Raw genomic sequence first — 16,286 nt, 5'->3', positions numbered from 1 at the left:
GATAGTTTTGTTTGACGGGATCTTTGTTCATCCTCTGATCTGCTTTGTCATTGCACATTTACTCTACATCCCTAACTCTTATTTATACTTCTATTTAAGAAGATACATGTAGTACAAATGAAACATTTTGAAGGGGATTCAAAGTAGGCATTCAGCCTAGAAAAGCAGAGATGGAATAAACTGTGGTTAAACTTTTACAGAGAGCTACAGCAGGGAATCTGTGACAGCGGTCTATAAATCCTGGAAAGAGTAGAGAAGGTGAAAGGGGAACTGATACACACTGTTTCTTCCACTACTTGACCTATAACTAACACTCTAATGAGGAAGCAGAAAGCTTAAATAAACAGAGGAGAATACTGTTTCATACCACGCACCAAAAACCTCAGTATCAACACCAGCAGGTTGAATTTTAAAAGGACGGCTAATGGGAGAGACATTGTGACTGCTAGAACTAGTAGAATTATGAATCGATAAACACTGATTCCTCCAAATGGGGGTATTTACTGTGCTCTTCCCAATGTACATCCTTGACACTCAACACTGTACTTTCGTCTTATTTTCTCCAGGTAGATATCTCTTTTTTTCCTTCACCTTTGGAAGAGGCTGAACTCCCTGTTCTGCCAGTGGACTTCAATCTCTGGACTCATGTACACTTAAATCTGTTGCAAGGTGTTTGTGTGTTGCTTAAAATCCAGTGACACAACCTTTACACTCTGATGCACATGCTGTTAACTTTAATGCTTTATCTGTTTGTTTGTTTGTTCAATCTCTTTAATGTTGTGTTATTGCATTATGTTATTAGTGTTACACAGATAGATACATCTTTGTCTGAAATGTGAGCGGGGATTAAAACTACATAGAATTGACTAAACCTCAAAGCTGCCAGTTCCCTAGGTATTAGAGCTCTTCTTTTGGCCCAAACCTGAAATTTACTAACTCTAACATTCCCTCTTGATCAAGGGCTGCCTTTTCTGATGCATCATTTTGTTCAGAAAAAAGTTTGTCCTCAAGCCACTTACGTATGAACTCCTATGGTCCCTGGTGAGCAAGGACAGCATATTCTGCTTTGTCATTGCTTATGTTACAAAGCTTTTGGTTAATATGTTACCCAAACTTTGGTGACACCACTGTTAGGCATGCATGCTCCTGTGTACTGCTGCAAACTTGGTATGTGAACTCTGGATGCTTTTCCTAGCAAAGGTGTTGGAGGGAAAGGGTTTTGGGCTTTTGTGTCCATAGTGCAACACTGCTGAACGATATGACTGTTTTATTATAAGCCTTCTAGAGAAGTTTAGTGGCCATGAAAACTAGACAGCAGTACTCTTGTCTTGAATCTGGCACGGGTTAGTCAAGTGCACAGTGACTCACTTCAAACTACCTTAACACAGAAAAATCCTCTTACAAACAGGTGCTACCTCTGTTAATCAACCTCAGTGCTAATTGTGCTGAATCATTGAAGATAACTTACATGCAAGGATATTTAAGTGACTTAAATGCAAGGAAATGTTCCTCGCCTAAGATCATTCTGTGCCACTCTTATAAATGTTTTTTACCACGGTTTAAAATGTGGTCTTCAAACTCCATCAACTTACCTTATAGAGCTAACGACTAAAGAACAAGTTACAAAATGACATACAACTGCTTTTCCCTTTTATATCATGTTTGGTAGAAATAAGAAGCTTTTCTTTCCTGCCAGCAGCCCCATGCAGGTATATGGAAGTACCAGATATATGCTGAGCATGTTCACTTCATTGGCAAAATATGTGCTCTTGACCCTTCCCTTCTAGAAATAGTTACGTTTTCACTCAGTCACGTATCAGAACTGGCCAGTGTGTTCTCATCTGCTTGTCAGCATCTCTTAATGTAATGAAAAGTTAATGAAATATCTCCAGGATTACAAACTTGATGCCATTATGATGAATCCCATGTTTCCCTGTGGACCAGTTGTTGCTTAATTTCTCTATTCTATTCAGTTCATTTCATGTGTGGTCTTCAATGTAGCATAGACTACAAGCCACCCAATATTCCAGTCCTTACATGCCAAAAACTTACAGATGTGCTTAGCTTGCACCTAAATGATTTCTGCCAGGAAAAGCTTAAATGAAGATGTCTAAACTACATAACTGTGTCGGCATATTTTAGCTTGGCCTAAGCTCATCACCAAAAAGTTACACACTCATGGCATGCATGCTGAATTTAGATAAATGACAGAATAATTGTATGCTAGAAGATTAAATATCCGCAATATTTGTGGAATATTGATTAGTAGCAGGAGACCTGGCTGGACAAAGGATGGAAAGGATGGAAACTCACTCTGTGTGTAAAACCCAACACTCACGGTGTGCGGTAGAGAGTGTGATTGAATAACCCAAAACTCAATAGTGTCTGTGATCAAACACAATAAAGAGAGCTGCTTTAGCTCTGAATTTCTGTAAGAAGCAGTGTAAGACAGCATATGAGGGGATGATTTCAAAAGGAAGTCTTCAAGTTTCTAGCTATCTACTCTCCCTCTGTAACCCGTTTAAATCTCCCTAGTGAACTGTGTCAGTAGTGTAGATGTCAGTCATTTATTCAACATTTCACACCACAGTGGTGTTGCAACTGCAGAAATTATTGCTATGTTTGCACCGCGTTTAATACTGCAGACCAAAGGCTTTCACCTCGTTAACTACTACCATACAGAAACAAATGTGAAGATAAGCCTTATCAACCTGCTGCCTATCAGATCTCTGTCAATCATTACTTCTGTTTATAGTGGTACAAAATAATCCAAAGGTCAGATTTCTGTGACAAGTGCTGTACCAATGAGCTGAACAGACTTGAGGCAGGGAGTTCAGCTTTCATGGGTTGTTAATCAGTGGGCACTGACAGTGGCTGCTGGGTCAGGCATTGCCTCCCATTTATGGCTCTGTTCAGTGTTGCAGTAGACATTGTCTATTGCTGTCCCTCCAGCACTTGAATGCCTTAATGTTCACACCAACACTCAACTATATCTCCCAGTACCCATTTGTCCAAAGCTTTCTCTGTGTGTGCAAATCACCAATTCACCCTTCACTTAAAGTTAAAAATTACCCTAATTTCTGCTCATGGACCATTAGGAATTAAACATTTACCTTAGCAAAGACGGAAGAGCAAAGTACAAGCCATTCCTTGTCGCTTTTGGGATCTCTGCATCCACATGGAGTGTAGCCGACATTCTACAGAAGGGAAATGGCTTCCTTGCATCCAGGATTTCATTTTCTTGCCTCCTGGGCTGTGATTTTCCTGCTTCTGAGGAACTTTTCTGACGGTGGAAAGCTTTTGGTTATCCCTATTGATGGCAGTCACTGGCTCAGCATGCGCCTGGTTGTGGAGCAGCTCAGACACAGAGGACACGAAATCGTTGTTGTTGCTCCAGAGATAAACTTGCGAATAGGTGCATCGAAGCATTATACCATGAAAACATACTCTGTGTCTTACACCAGGGAGTTTGTGGAGGCAGAATTTAAAAAGCTTGGCTATACGAGTTTCACGCCTCAACCTTTCATGGAGAAGTTCTCAAAAATAAGAAATATTACGACGATGTTTTTTGATTCCTGCAAAAGGCTTCTTTCTAACAAAGAGCTGATGAAATACCTTGAAGAAAGCATGTTTGATGGTGTCTTTATGGATCCTTTTTTTCCCTGTGGACAGATAGTGGCTGAACACCTCTCCATACCTTCTGTGTACCTCGTACGGGGATTGCCATGCAGCCTGGACTTCCATGCTACACTCTGCCCAAATCCTCCCTCCTACATTCCCAGGTTCTTCACGCGCTACACAGATCGCATGGGGTTCTTCCAGCGCCTGGGCAATCTCCTAGTAGGCTTGAGCAGTACTCTAACCTGTAGCTTTCTTTATTCACCATATGATCATTTGATCAAAGAATTCCTTCAACAAGAGGCAACGCTGCTTGAACTTTTAAGCCATGCGTCTGTTTGGCTTATGAAATACGACTTTGTGTTTGAGTATCCCAGGCCTGTAATGCCTAACATGGTCATGATCGGAGGCATAACCTGCACTCAGGAAAAACTGTTACCAAAGGTTAGTTATCCTTTTATTTTCCCTCTACTTTCCTATGGCTGCACTGTGTGTTTACACCATTTTCCTAGGTAATGACCATGTGATATCAGAAAGTGGGCATGCACTGGAACATGCTGCCCAGAGAAAGTGAGATGCACAAGCCCTACAGTTCTTGAAGGTCACTTGGAATAGGGCTCAGAAAATCTGAATTAGTGAGTGGAAACCCTGCTGTGCTATGGGGTTGGAATTGGGTGAGCTTTAAAGTTCCTTCCAATACATCCATTCAATAATTTCATATTACTGTTAGTGTACAATAAAGCCATCGAACAGATGAAGGGAGAGGAGGAAAAGGTAACCCTTCTCTCTCTGTTGTGATGCACTGGAAGTTCCTCATTGTGAGAATTGTTTGCCCTACAAACAAACCTGGTATCGTGCTTCTGTCTTCATTGACCTCCTCATTCCAGACAGCATCCTGAACAGCTCTTTCAAAATCATCTGTTTGTCCATAGGCCATCCAGAGGTGAATGTTCAGAGGGAGAGGCCATGCACAGAGCAAAGAGAGCAGCCACTGCTAGGCACAACAGTGATGTGGGCATGACAGATCTCCTGTGGGTACAAAAGATAAATCCTGAGCAAGGCTATTAGAAGCAAAGAGCCACACACAGTCACTCCTGCCTCCTTCCAGGGTCACACACCACTCTTCCTCTAGAAGGAACAGATGAGGCGTAGCTGGTGGGTGCAGTGGCACAACCCCTCCACAGACTTGGCTGAACTCTAGTGCTTGCTATCCAGCTTTTAAGCAAACAAGTGATTAAACATTTACCATGCAGCAATTATGTTATAGAAGGATCAAAATCTATGGCATGGAGCAGATAGCTTAAAGAGCACAGGGCTGTTGCTATTGCTTCAGAGCTGCCCAGAGTTTTCTTCCTGTGCAGCACTCCCACATCTCTGCAGGAATGGCCCTGGTACTTCCTTCTCATCCACAAGTCTCAGTGTTGCTGCTTCTGCTGCTGTCTGTGCTCAGCTTGGCTGCAGGTGGGAAACTGCTGGTGGTGTCCGTGGATGGCAGTCCCTGGTTCAGCGTGCTGGAAATGTTGGAAGTTCTGAAGCAGAAAGGACATGAAATAGTCGTCGTTGCACCTGAAGCCAATTTAAACGTAAAGCCATCGGAGAATTTTGTTTTGAAAACCTACCCATCCTCTATCACAGAGGAAGGGATGATTGACAGTTTGCAATCATTTTTAAATGTGGCACTTGAAGAAGGATCATTTCTGAAAAGATTTTTTAAAGTACGTGAATATATGAAAAAATTATCAGAGTCAACCATCAGAGACTGCAAACAGTTACTACACAACAAAGAGCTCATCAGATATCTTGAGGAGAGTAACTTTGATGCTGTCATAACAGACCCCGTAATATCATGTGGAGCAATAGTGGCTGAGCATCTTTCCGTCCCTTCTGTGTATTTCATGAGGTTGATACCATGTGGATTTGATATCGAGGCCACTCAGTGTCCCAGTCCTCCTTCTTATGTCCCCAGGCCATTTACAGACAATGCAGATCACATGAACTTCCTCCAGCGTGTGAAGAATGTCATCTTCGATGCCTCAAATCTTTTTCTATGTGACTTTCTTTTTAAACCATATGAAGAACTGGCTTCTGAGTTCCTTCAGCGAGATGTGACCATGCTAGATATCTTTCGTAAGGCGTCCTTATGGCTTCTGAGGTATGAATTTGTGTTAGAATATCCAAGGCCATTGATGCCCAACATGATTGTGGTTGGAGGGGCAAACTGTGCTCACAAGCAGCTACCTCAGGTGGGTCGTGCTCTGTTCTTAATTCTTGTTCTGACAGGCTTCTCTGTTTCTGGTTTTTCTATGGATTCTGCTCCATCTTTTCAGTTGCAAACTATGCTCAATGTAGTGGCAACAAGTGGTTTCTAACTGGCTTTCTTTACCTTTGTCAGACATCATTCTCCCAGTCGGCTGAGGATAGGCAAGTGAGTGGCAAGCATAGGGAAGTGTCCATCTTGAAAGCTTCAACCTTCTTTCAAAAGCAAATGCATGTGAGGTAAATTTATCTGCCAAGTGAACGCTGGTTTTGTAAGAGATTGCTTTCCATTATGTGTTGTCCATATATGAATTGTATGGTGTAGAGTAACCTCTTTATTACTCTCATAAGGATCTCACAGAAAGTGATTGAAATGTAGTTGAAAATCTGAGGGACTGTCAAAGCCTCACAGTCAGATATAATCATTCAACTTGGCAAATATTCGGAGTAGTGTCTATTATTTATTGAGAAAAACACAGCAGGCTTCTGTCCTGGGGCACCATTGCTGCCATACTACCGGTTTCTCTGTCAGTAAAATTGTTACTAAGCATGAGGGTACTTCCAAAGATAGAATTCTACAAGGATCCTAAGTGTCATTGACACTCAAGCTATGAAGTAGCATCTGTGTTTAACTTACAGGCAGACCACAGTCAAACATTATTTGGTAATGACCATGTGATATCTGAGATGCCATCAATGTTGTAAGCCTGAAGAAGGTTTGGTAACATGATAGATCCTGGAGATTGATGCAAGTCTTGTAGAAGTGTTCTTCTGTGTTTCTCACCTTGAATTTCTTGCAGGGCCGCGCTGAGTACAGGAGAAATTCTTTGCTCTTCTAGTGAAGGGCTGTGATGGGACTTTGTACCTGGTATTGTAAGGTACTCTGGAAAGTAGGACAAGGTGCTCTATTGCCTGAATTCCTTTACTCAGAGAATGGCCAGTCACTGCAACGTGCTGCACAGAGATGCCGTGGCTGCTCCATCCCAGGAGTTGTTGAAGGCCATTTTAGACAGGCCTGTGGGAAACATGATCCACTGACTGACTACCCTGCCTGTGGCAGTCGGTTTGGAACAGTTTGAGATTTGTAGACCCGTCCAACCCACATATTCTGTGATTCTACCATTCTGTGGGTGTATGATGGGGCATTCAAGTAGATGTGGGCCAAAGAGGACAAAGATAATATCTCTCTCCATCTGCTTTGGAGCTGTTTTGAGGCATTAGGAACACCACATCTTGTGTATTGCTTGTCCTGCAGACATACCTGGTATCGTATTTCAGTCTTCACCAGCTGTTTGATTCTAGACAGCATCTTGAAGATCTCTTTCACACCATGTGTTTGTCCATAGGCCTTCTAGAAGTGAATGTTCAGAGTCATAGGCCATGCACAGAGAAAAGAGAGCAGCCACTGCTAGGCACAATGGTGATGTGGGCATGACAGATCTCCTGTGGGTGCAAAAGTTTCATGCTGAGCAAGGCTATTAGAAGCACAGAGCCACACACAGCCACTCCTGCCTCCATCCAGGGTCACACACCACTCATCCTCTAGAAGGAAAAGATGGGGCGTAGCTGGTGGGTGCAGTGGCACAACCCATCCACAGACTTGGCTGAACTCTAGTGCTTGTTAACCAGCCTTTAATCATACCAGTGATTAAACATTTACCATACAGCAATTATGTTACAGAAGGATCAAAATCTATTGCATGGAGCAGATAGCTTAAAGAGCACAGGGCTTTTGCTATTGCTTCAGAGTTGCCCGGAGTTTTCTTCCTGTGCAGCACTCCCACATTTCAGCAGGAATGGCCCTGGTACTTCCTTCTCATCCACAAGTCTCAGTGTTGCTGCTTCTGCTGCTGTCTGTGCTCAGCTTGGCTGCAGGTGGGAAGCTGCTGGTGGTGTCCGTGGATGGGAGTCCTTGGCTCAGTGTGAGGGAAGTGTTAGATGGACTCAGACATAAAGGACATGAAATAGTCGTCGTTGCACCTGAAGCCAATTTACATATAAAGCCATCGGAGAATTTTATCATGAAAACATACCCAGTCCCTTTCACACAGGAGGAGATGGTTGGCAGTTTCAATGCATTTTTAAAGGATGCACTTGAAGAAGGACCATTTCTGCAAAAACATTTTAAAGTATGGGAAAATACGAAAAAAGTCTTAGAGTCATGCTTTACAGCCTGTGAACAGCTACTGAAAAACAAAGAACTTATTAGATATCTTGAGGAGAGTAACTTCGATGCTCTCATTACGGACCCTGTATTACCTTGTGGAGCAATAGTGGCTGAGCATCTTTCCATCCCTTCTGTGTACTTCTTCAGAGGAATGCCATGTGGATTAGATTTTGAGGCCACTCAATGTCCCAGTCCTCCTTCTTACATCCCCCGGACATTTACAGACAATGCAGATCACATGAACTTCCTCCAGCGTGTGAAGAATGTCATCTTCGATGCCTCAAATCTTTTCCTTTGTGATTTTCTTTTTAAACCATATGAAAAACTGGCTTCTGAGTTCCTTCAGCGAGATGTGACCATGCTAGATCTGTTTCGTAAGGCTTCTGTATGGCTTCTGAGGTATGACTTTGTGTTAGATTATCCAAGGCCATTGATGCCCAACATAATTGTGGTTGGAGGAGTAAACTGTGCTCACAAGCAGCTACCTCAGGTGGGTCGTGATCTGTTCTTAATTCTTGTTCTGATAGACTTCTCTGTTTCTGGTTTCTCTCTGGATTCAGCTCCATCTTTTCAGTTGCAAAGTACGCTCAATGGAGTGGCAACAAGTGGTTTCTAACTGGCTTTCTTTACCTTTATCAGACATCATTCTCCCAGTTGGCTGAGGATAGGCAAGTGAGTGTGATAAGTGTGCGTAAGTGTCCCTTCTATATATATCAATGGAGTGGTGCTCCACCTTGAAAGATTCAACCTGTATTAGAAAGCAAATCTATGTAAGGTAAATTTATCACTGAAGTCGACACTGGATTTGTAAGAGATTACTTTTCATTATGTGTTATTGAACTACATTTTGTATGGAGTTGAGTAACTTTGCTGGTCTCATAAGGACCTCAGAGTGAATGAAGGAAGGGTCGTGGAAAATCTGAGGGACTGTCAAACAGTCACATAAATCATTCAACTTGGCAACTGCTGGGAGTAGTGTCTGTTATTTATTGAGATATTTACATCAGGCTTCTGTCCTGGGGCACAATTCCTGCCTAACCACTGCTTTCTTTGTCAGTGAAATTGTCAGCAATGAATGAGGGTATTTCCAAAGACAGGATGAACAGGGATGTCAGGGGTGATAGAAACTCAAGCTAAGAAGCAGCATCTGTGTTTACAGGCAGACATCAGAGAAATTTTTTGTGGTGATGATCATGTGGTATCTGACATACCATCAGTGTTGTGAACCTTCTTTAGAAGGAATGGTGACATGGTAAATCCATGTGAATTTTACAAGAGTTGTTGAAGTGTTTTCCTCCCTGATTTTTTTCCCAGGCTGCTCCCATTTGAAGAGAAATTCTTTACTCTTCTAATGCAACAGTTTGAGCTTTATAGTCCTGTCCAACCCAAATATTCTGTGATTCTACCATTCTGTGAGTGTATAATGGGACCTCCACTTAGATGTGAGCAAAAGAGAACTAAGCTATCCCCTAACTCTATGCTTTGATGCTGCTCTGAGGCACTGGATGTACCTCACTGTGAGGGTGATGTGTCCTGCAGACATACGTGGGTTTGTGCTTCAGTCTTCATCAGCCTCCTCATTCCAGACAGCATCTTGAATAGCTCTTATACATCATGTGTTTGTCCATAGGCCTTCCAGAGGTGAATGTTCAGAGGGAGAGGCCATGCTCAGAGCAAAGAGAGCAGCCACTGCTAGGCACAACAGTGATGTGGGCATGACAGATCTCCTGTAGGTGCAAAAGTTTCATGCTGAGCGAGGCTATTAGAAGCAAAGAGCCACACACAGCCACTCCTGCCTCCGTCCAGGGTCACACACCACTCTTCCTCTAGAAGGAAAAGATGGGGTGTAGCTGGTGGGTGCAGTGGCACAACCCCTCCACAGACTTGGCTGAACTCTGATGCTTGTTATCAGTCTTTAGTGATTAAACATTTACCACTACTGATACTAAGGGATCAAAATCTATTGCATGGAGCAGATAGCTTAAAGAGCACAGGGCTTTTGCTATTGCTTCAGAGCTGCCTGGAGTTTTCTTCCTGTGCAGCACTCCCACATCTCTGCAGGAATGGCCCTGGCACTTCCTTCTCATCCACAAGTCTCCGTGTTACTGCTTCTGCTGCTGTCTGTGCTCAGCTTGGCTGCAGGTGGGAAGCTGCTGGTGGTATCCGTGGATGGCAGTCCCTGGTTCAGCGTGCTGGAAATGTTGGAAGTTCTGAAGCAGAAAGGACATGAAATAGTCGTCGTTGCACCTGAAGTCAGTTTACGCATAAAGCCATCGGAGAATTTTGTTCTGAAAACCTATGCATACCCTTTCACACAAGAAGACTTGGATGGCAGTTTGCAATCATTTTTAAAGGATGCATTTGAAGAAGGATCATTTCTGGAAAGGTTTCGTAGAGTACAAGAAAAAGTAAAAAGGATCTCTGAATTAATTTTCATACACTGTGAACAGTTACTGAACAACAAAGAGCTCATCAGATATCTCGAGGAGAGCAACTTTGATGCTCTCTTTACAGATCCTGTGTTTCCTTGCGGAGCAATACTGGCTGAGCATCTTTCCATCCCTTCTGTGTATTTCCTGAGGGGAATGTCATGTGGATTAGATCTTGAGGCCACTCAATGTCCCAATCCTCCTTCTTATATCCCCATGCCATTTACAGGCAATACAGACCACATGAGCTTCCTCCAGCGTGTGAAGAACGTCATCTTCGGCACTTCTAACCTTTTCCTTTGTGACTTTCTTTATAAACCATATGAAAAACTGGCTTCTGAGTTCCTTCAGCGAGATGTGAATGTGCTAGATCTCATACGCAAGGCTTCTGTGTGGCTTCTGAGGTATGACTTTGCGTTAGATTATCCAAGGCCATTGATGCCCAACATGATTGTAGTTGGAGGAATAAACTGTGCTCGCAAGCAACTATCTCAGGTGGGTCGTGCTCTGTTCTTAATTCTTGTTCTGATAGACTTCTGTACTCCTAAGAATGCAGTTTTATATATCCGATAGATCTTCTATTCCTGTTTAGTGTGAGCTAGGCAACTTGTTGTGAAAAAATACTTGGCTACTCTTCTTCTAAAAGGAACAGATGGGGCGTAGCTGGTGGGTGCAGTAGTACCATCCACTCATAGACTTGGCTGAACTTTAGTGCTTGTTATCCGGCCTTTTATCAAACCAGTGATTAATCGTTTACCATGCTAGTGGTAGTTACCTTTTTTGTTTTTCCGTTACTTGCATGTGTCTGCACTGTTTGCTTACACCATTAGATGGCGCTCCTATCAGCAGCAGAGGGTAGCAGACAAAATGTACACGGTGTGGCTAAGAAAAGCACTTTGCACCTCTTCATCCCTTGTTCAATGAAGGGGAAATTGCTTTCTGGAAGGCCTCCAAGCTTACCGGACAAGCGTGTATGAAAAGCTGGGCTTTCCCTTTTATTTCATAAGTACCTTCCAGATGCCTCTTTCAAGTTATTTCATTTCTTAATATCTGTCTACAAGGCTTCTGCAGACCAAGTAATGCTCATTCTATTCCCTGGAGCAAATAAGCAGTTGTGCAGGAATTGTAAAGACTGTAGCAAAAATGAATTGAAACTCTATTTGTCTGGAGTGGCAGCAAGAGGTAAATAAAATTCTTTGTCCCAGTTCTGGTCTGGAAGTGTATTTCTTTTTTGATGACGCTGAACTTCATCAATATAGGTTATCCAATTCCACTGAGGAAACCTGTCATAGCTTTTCTTATATCTGAGTAAGTGTTCTCTGCAGGACCCATTTCTCCAAGCAGGACTGCCAACATAAAGTTGGACTTTGGCACACAAGAACATCTGAGTAAGATGGTAAAACCAAGTGATTGGTCCCACAGAAAGCAAATGGGGCTAAATTTGCCCTGAAACAGATCTATCTGTTCTACTGCAATGGGAAACAAGGAATACATAAGAATCCTTTCACTCTTTCATTGCACTGGCAGATCTTCTAGCTCTTGTTTGATCAAAATCAAAACACTCACAGCCCTGCATACCTTCCTTTGACCACCTGCATCCTTCTTTTGTTCCTAGGTACCCCCATGGAAACGTGACAGAAGTTACTGCGTGTGACATAATAGGGATGTTGACTGAGGGTGTGCTTTGTGTTGGCAGGAATTTGAAGCCATTGTAAATGCTTCCGGAGAACACGGTATTGTTGTCTTCTCACTGGGCTCCATGGTCTCCGAGATCCCCATGAAGAAAGCCATGGAAATTGCAGATGCCTTGGGATCAGTCCCTCAAACGGTACAGTATCCCCCTTCCAGCACAGTAACTCAGTGCTGTATTCAGATATAGTGCATAACTTCAGATCGCTCAGCCCACCCTTCTTTCTCCTGCTCCCCAATGCCAGAAGAGAACATCACACCCACATCATGCATTGCTGTTGGCAGAAAGAGGTTTTGTGCATCAGAGATGCTGTTAGCTGTGCTTTCCAAACTAGCAGAGGAACAGCAAAAGTGTGGTGACTGAGAACTGACATTGTGTTTATTGTCCTTCAAAGGTTTTGTGGCGATACACAGGAGAGGTGCCTCCCAACTTGCCAAAGAACGTGAAGCTTGTCAAGTGGCTGCCACAGAATGACCTCCTAGGTAGGTCTGAGACCCCTGGAGTTAAGCCATCTTATTTCTTCCAATTCCCCTATGTAGTTTCAAGGCCCAATTACCATCATCTATGCTGACTGTGGGTCACAGGTTTTCATTACAGTCTTTGCTGTTTGAAACAGAGTTTGCCTTTTAGAAACATATCTAACTGCAATTTCAAGGTGACCTTACTGTTTGCAAAGGTGCTGCAACACTCAATTATGGTATTGTAAAGTACTGGAGGTTTTGTCTCTGATTATCCAATCTCAACACTCAATTATGCTTTTCTGTCCCTTCTGGAATGAGGAGGGAGTTTAAGTTTCTCTAGTGGGTGCTTCCAGACAGGTTCTCATGCTTTTAAAGTGGTAATATTGTGTGTGTTATTGCCCAGAGTGCATTTGTTGGTGTAATGCTGTAACATGACAGAAAGCATAGCACTAATAGCAGAGTAGGACAGTCCCAGACTGCAGCAAATAAGAACAAACCCAAATGCAACAGCCATGGTTGCAGAAACAAAGAAAAACTGCTTACCTTTGGGAGGCCTCTGGTAGGCAGAGACCTCTACTGCCACATCTTAATTGAGGTCTGGGAAGGGGTGGATCCCAGCTCCATCCTTTCCAGTTACTCAGGTACATTGCATGCAGCTGAGCTCCCCTGGGTTGTGATTTTATCCTATCGTCTGAAAAGCTGCAGAGGGTCATACAGGGCTCTTCAGAGACAACCCAAAACAAGATGGAGCTCTACAGTTCATGGTTTCATAATGTCCTGTTCTCTGCTACTTTAAGTTTGCCCATAAATAACGAAGCTTATGACAGTCCAAGTTCTTGATGTACATCTATCAGTGGCATTTTTTGGTATAGTTTTTCCAGGCATGCATTACCAGGACATAACAGATCTCTTTTTCTTCCGCAGCTCATCCTAAGACTCGTGCCTTTATTACCCATGGAGGCTCACACGGTGTTTATGAGGGCATATGCAATGCAGTGCCAATGGTGCTAATGCCTTTATTTGGAGACCAGATGGACAATGCGAAACGCGTGGAGTCACGGGGAGCAGGATTGACACTGAATATACTAGAAATGACTTCGAAAGACATATCTGATGCCCTGAAAGCAGTTATTAATGATAAAAAGTCAGTAATAGATACGCACCCTTTTTCTTTCTACTGCTGTATAACACTAGCACTCTCGCTTCCAGTTTAACACGATACTAATCTGTTCTGATATCCCTTCTTACATCAGCTCCATTGCTGAGAAGGCATTTCTTGCCCCAGATTAACCTTGTCCCATTGCTGTACCAGCACCATCTTTCTCACTGTCTGAGATTGCAGTCATGAGGTGGAGAGAACAGCCTGATCTGAGAGGATGCAGGTGTCAGAGTAGATGGGGTACAAGTGTAATGGAAGGAATCAAGCTGACAAAGGATATCGAGATGACAAAAGATGACAGGAGATTTTGCTGACAGCTCAAACTAAGCCTTGATGATCTTTAAGGTCTTTTCCAGCCTGAGCAGTTCTATGGTTTTATGGTATTAGGAGATTCTCAGGAGGAGTGGTGCTGCAGTGGCACAGCTGCCCACAAAGGTGGTGAGGCCTCCCTGTGGGTGTTAAAGATGTGGCAATGAGGGACGTGGTCAGTGGGCATGGTGGGAATGGGTTGGTGATATTTGTGTTCTTAATGACTCTATGATCCTTTTTTTTTTCTCTGGGGAGTGAGTCTCAGCAGCACAAGTCACTGAACACCCCCAATGCCTTGTCTTGGCAGGTACAAAGAGAACATCCAGCGTCTCTCAGACCTTCACCTTGACAGGCCCATCCACCCCCTGGACCTGGCTGTGCACTGGGTGGAGTTTGTCATGAGACACAAAGGGGCCCCACACCTGCGCCCTGCTGCCCATGACCTGAACTGGATCCAGTATCACTCCCTGGACGTCTTTGCCTTCCTCCTGGCCGTGGTGCTCCTCTCCCTCTTCATTTCTGTGAAGTGCTGCATGTTCTGCTGCCGCAGGTGCTGCTTTAAGAAGGGCAGAAAAAGCAAGTCAGGGAAATCAAAGACTCACTAGCAGATGAAGCCACTGATGGGAGGCAAGCCCTCTGCTCCAGACCTCAAGGATCAGAGAACATCTTAAATTTCACTAAAATAATTACTAGCTTTCAATCAAGAAATAATTCCTTTAGACTAACACCTAGTGTTGTTTCACTGATGTGTGGCTTTTTGTGTGCCTGTAATTAAGAATAAGTAAGTTGTTAAAATAATGTGTACAGTAGTGCTTCATTCACTTGGGAAGATATCAGTGTGAAGTCCAAGGTGCCTGGCTTCCACTTCTTGATGTACAGAGGACTTGTGGTCGCATGTACTTTTTTAACCTCTATATGCAATGGAGAAATGTGGGATTTCATATGACTTTGCTCTGAGGGCTCTGTGAGGACCATTTGCTCTATCGTGTAACATGTCAGCTTCATCAAGCACTCTGAAATCTTTGTACAGCTGTTGTTAGAGAAGATGCTAATGTTATAATCTGACATTGTATGTCACGTAAGCCAAGCAAGCTGCACACCTTATGTAGGCTTTGTGTGTGTTTACAATACCCTGAGCTCCATCCAGACTTCAGCATGGAAGTGGTTGTAAAGCCACTGGTGTTTCACCAAGTTCCCCATCAGGCAGAGTTTCTGTCTCTTGCCAGTTGGGTGGTGTGATCTTTGGAAGCAGTTTTTAAAGACTATCTGATTTATTCTCTGTAAATGACGTTAAGGTAAAAAAACAAAACCCAACCCCTGGTCCTTCAAATAAACCCCCAATACAGTGATGGCTCTTGTGTTTTCTAACTCGAGGGAGGTGGGGACACTTGTTGTACATGGAGAGAGTTGGAGGAAGGAATGATTCAGTGCAATGGTGTGTGGTGTACTCAGTGAAAAGCACCAGGGTCATGCTGGGGACAGCCTGCCAACACGGGGACAGCCCATCCCAAGCCCATCTTGGGTCCCCAAGATGGTAGGGGTGACTGCCTCCTCTCATCAGTCGCTTCATGAACCCTTCACTATATAATAGTGCTCAGTAGGTGACGCATTTGGAACTGGGCAACAAAGAACAAAGATGGACAGTCTGTAGCCAAGCCACACGTTGCACTGCCCATCACACCACGGAATGTGAACTGGAACAGCAAGAAATGGATGGGCAGGGCTGTGGGGTCCTTGGAGATATCCAGAATCCACCTGAATATAGTTCTGAGCACCACCTTTGGCTAATGGAGAAGAGAGAAAAAGGGGCCAAAGCCTCAAAAGCCAAAAACATCCAAACAAACAAACAAACAAAGCTAAAAATCCCACTCAGCTTTTTAAGGAGCTGTTTTTTTCGGTTGTCAGCCTGGCAGATCGCTACGAAGAAGGGATAGAGGGGGAGAAAGCAGGCGGTGCTGTTGGAGAACCAGCGGGGTGTTCCGGCTGTGACCAGCAGAGGGCGCCACCGCATCGCTGCAAGGGAAAACCCGAGCGGCGGCCGTACGGGCGGCTCGGTGGGGGGGTGCAGGGAGGGGGGGGAACAGCGACGCTACGGCTCTCCTCTAAGGGAAGAGCTGCACCAGGGAGAGCTTGCTGTCCTTTAACTGGATGCAGTCCGGAATCACTGGATCGTTTGAGGTGGAAGAGACCTGCTGAA

General features: G+C 43.8%; 3 protein-coding genes across 3 annotated transcripts; all 3 read left to right on the top strand.

Moving 5' to 3' along the window:
• Window positions 1-3,210: 3,210 nt before the first annotated feature.
• Window positions 3,211-4,565, top strand: LOC140255146 (UDP-glucuronosyltransferase 1A1-like). Its single transcript, XM_072342477.1, has 2 exons — window positions 3,211-4,062; window positions 4,551-4,565. Exons 1-2 carry the CDS (start codon window positions 3,211-3,213, stop codon window positions 4,563-4,565), a joined length of 867 nt encoding a protein of 288 aa, XP_072198578.1.
• Window positions 4,566-4,959: 394 nt separating this feature from the next.
• LOC140255145 (UDP-glucuronosyltransferase 1A1-like) lies at window positions 4,960-5,987 on the top strand. Its single transcript, XM_072342476.1, has 2 exons — window positions 4,960-5,861; window positions 5,946-5,987. The coding sequence occupies exons 1-2, from the start codon at window positions 5,001-5,003 to the stop codon at window positions 5,985-5,987; spliced, it is 903 nt and encodes a 300-aa protein (XP_072198577.1). The 5' UTR covers window positions 4,960-5,000.
• Window positions 5,988-7,670: 1,683 nt separating this feature from the next.
• LOC140254865 (UDP-glucuronosyltransferase 1A1-like) lies at window positions 7,671-16,170 on the top strand. Its single transcript, XM_072341953.1, has 6 exons — window positions 7,671-8,531; window positions 10,822-10,965; window positions 12,167-12,298; window positions 12,555-12,642; window positions 13,546-13,765; window positions 14,397-16,170. Exons 1-6 carry the CDS (start codon window positions 7,671-7,673, stop codon window positions 14,692-14,694), a joined length of 1,743 nt encoding a protein of 580 aa, XP_072198054.1. The 3' UTR covers window positions 14,695-16,170.
• The last annotated feature ends 116 nt before the right edge of the window (window positions 16,171-16,286 follow it).

Source organism: Excalfactoria chinensis, chromosome 7 (genome assembly GCF_039878825.1).
Source record: "Excalfactoria chinensis isolate bCotChi1 chromosome 7, bCotChi1.hap2, whole genome shotgun sequence".
NCBI classification, from domain to species: Eukaryota; Metazoa; Chordata; class Aves; order Galliformes; family Phasianidae; genus Excalfactoria; species Excalfactoria chinensis.
The sequence above is the reverse complement of the archived record's forward strand: the minus strand, read 5'-3'. Positions and strand labels throughout refer to the sequence as shown.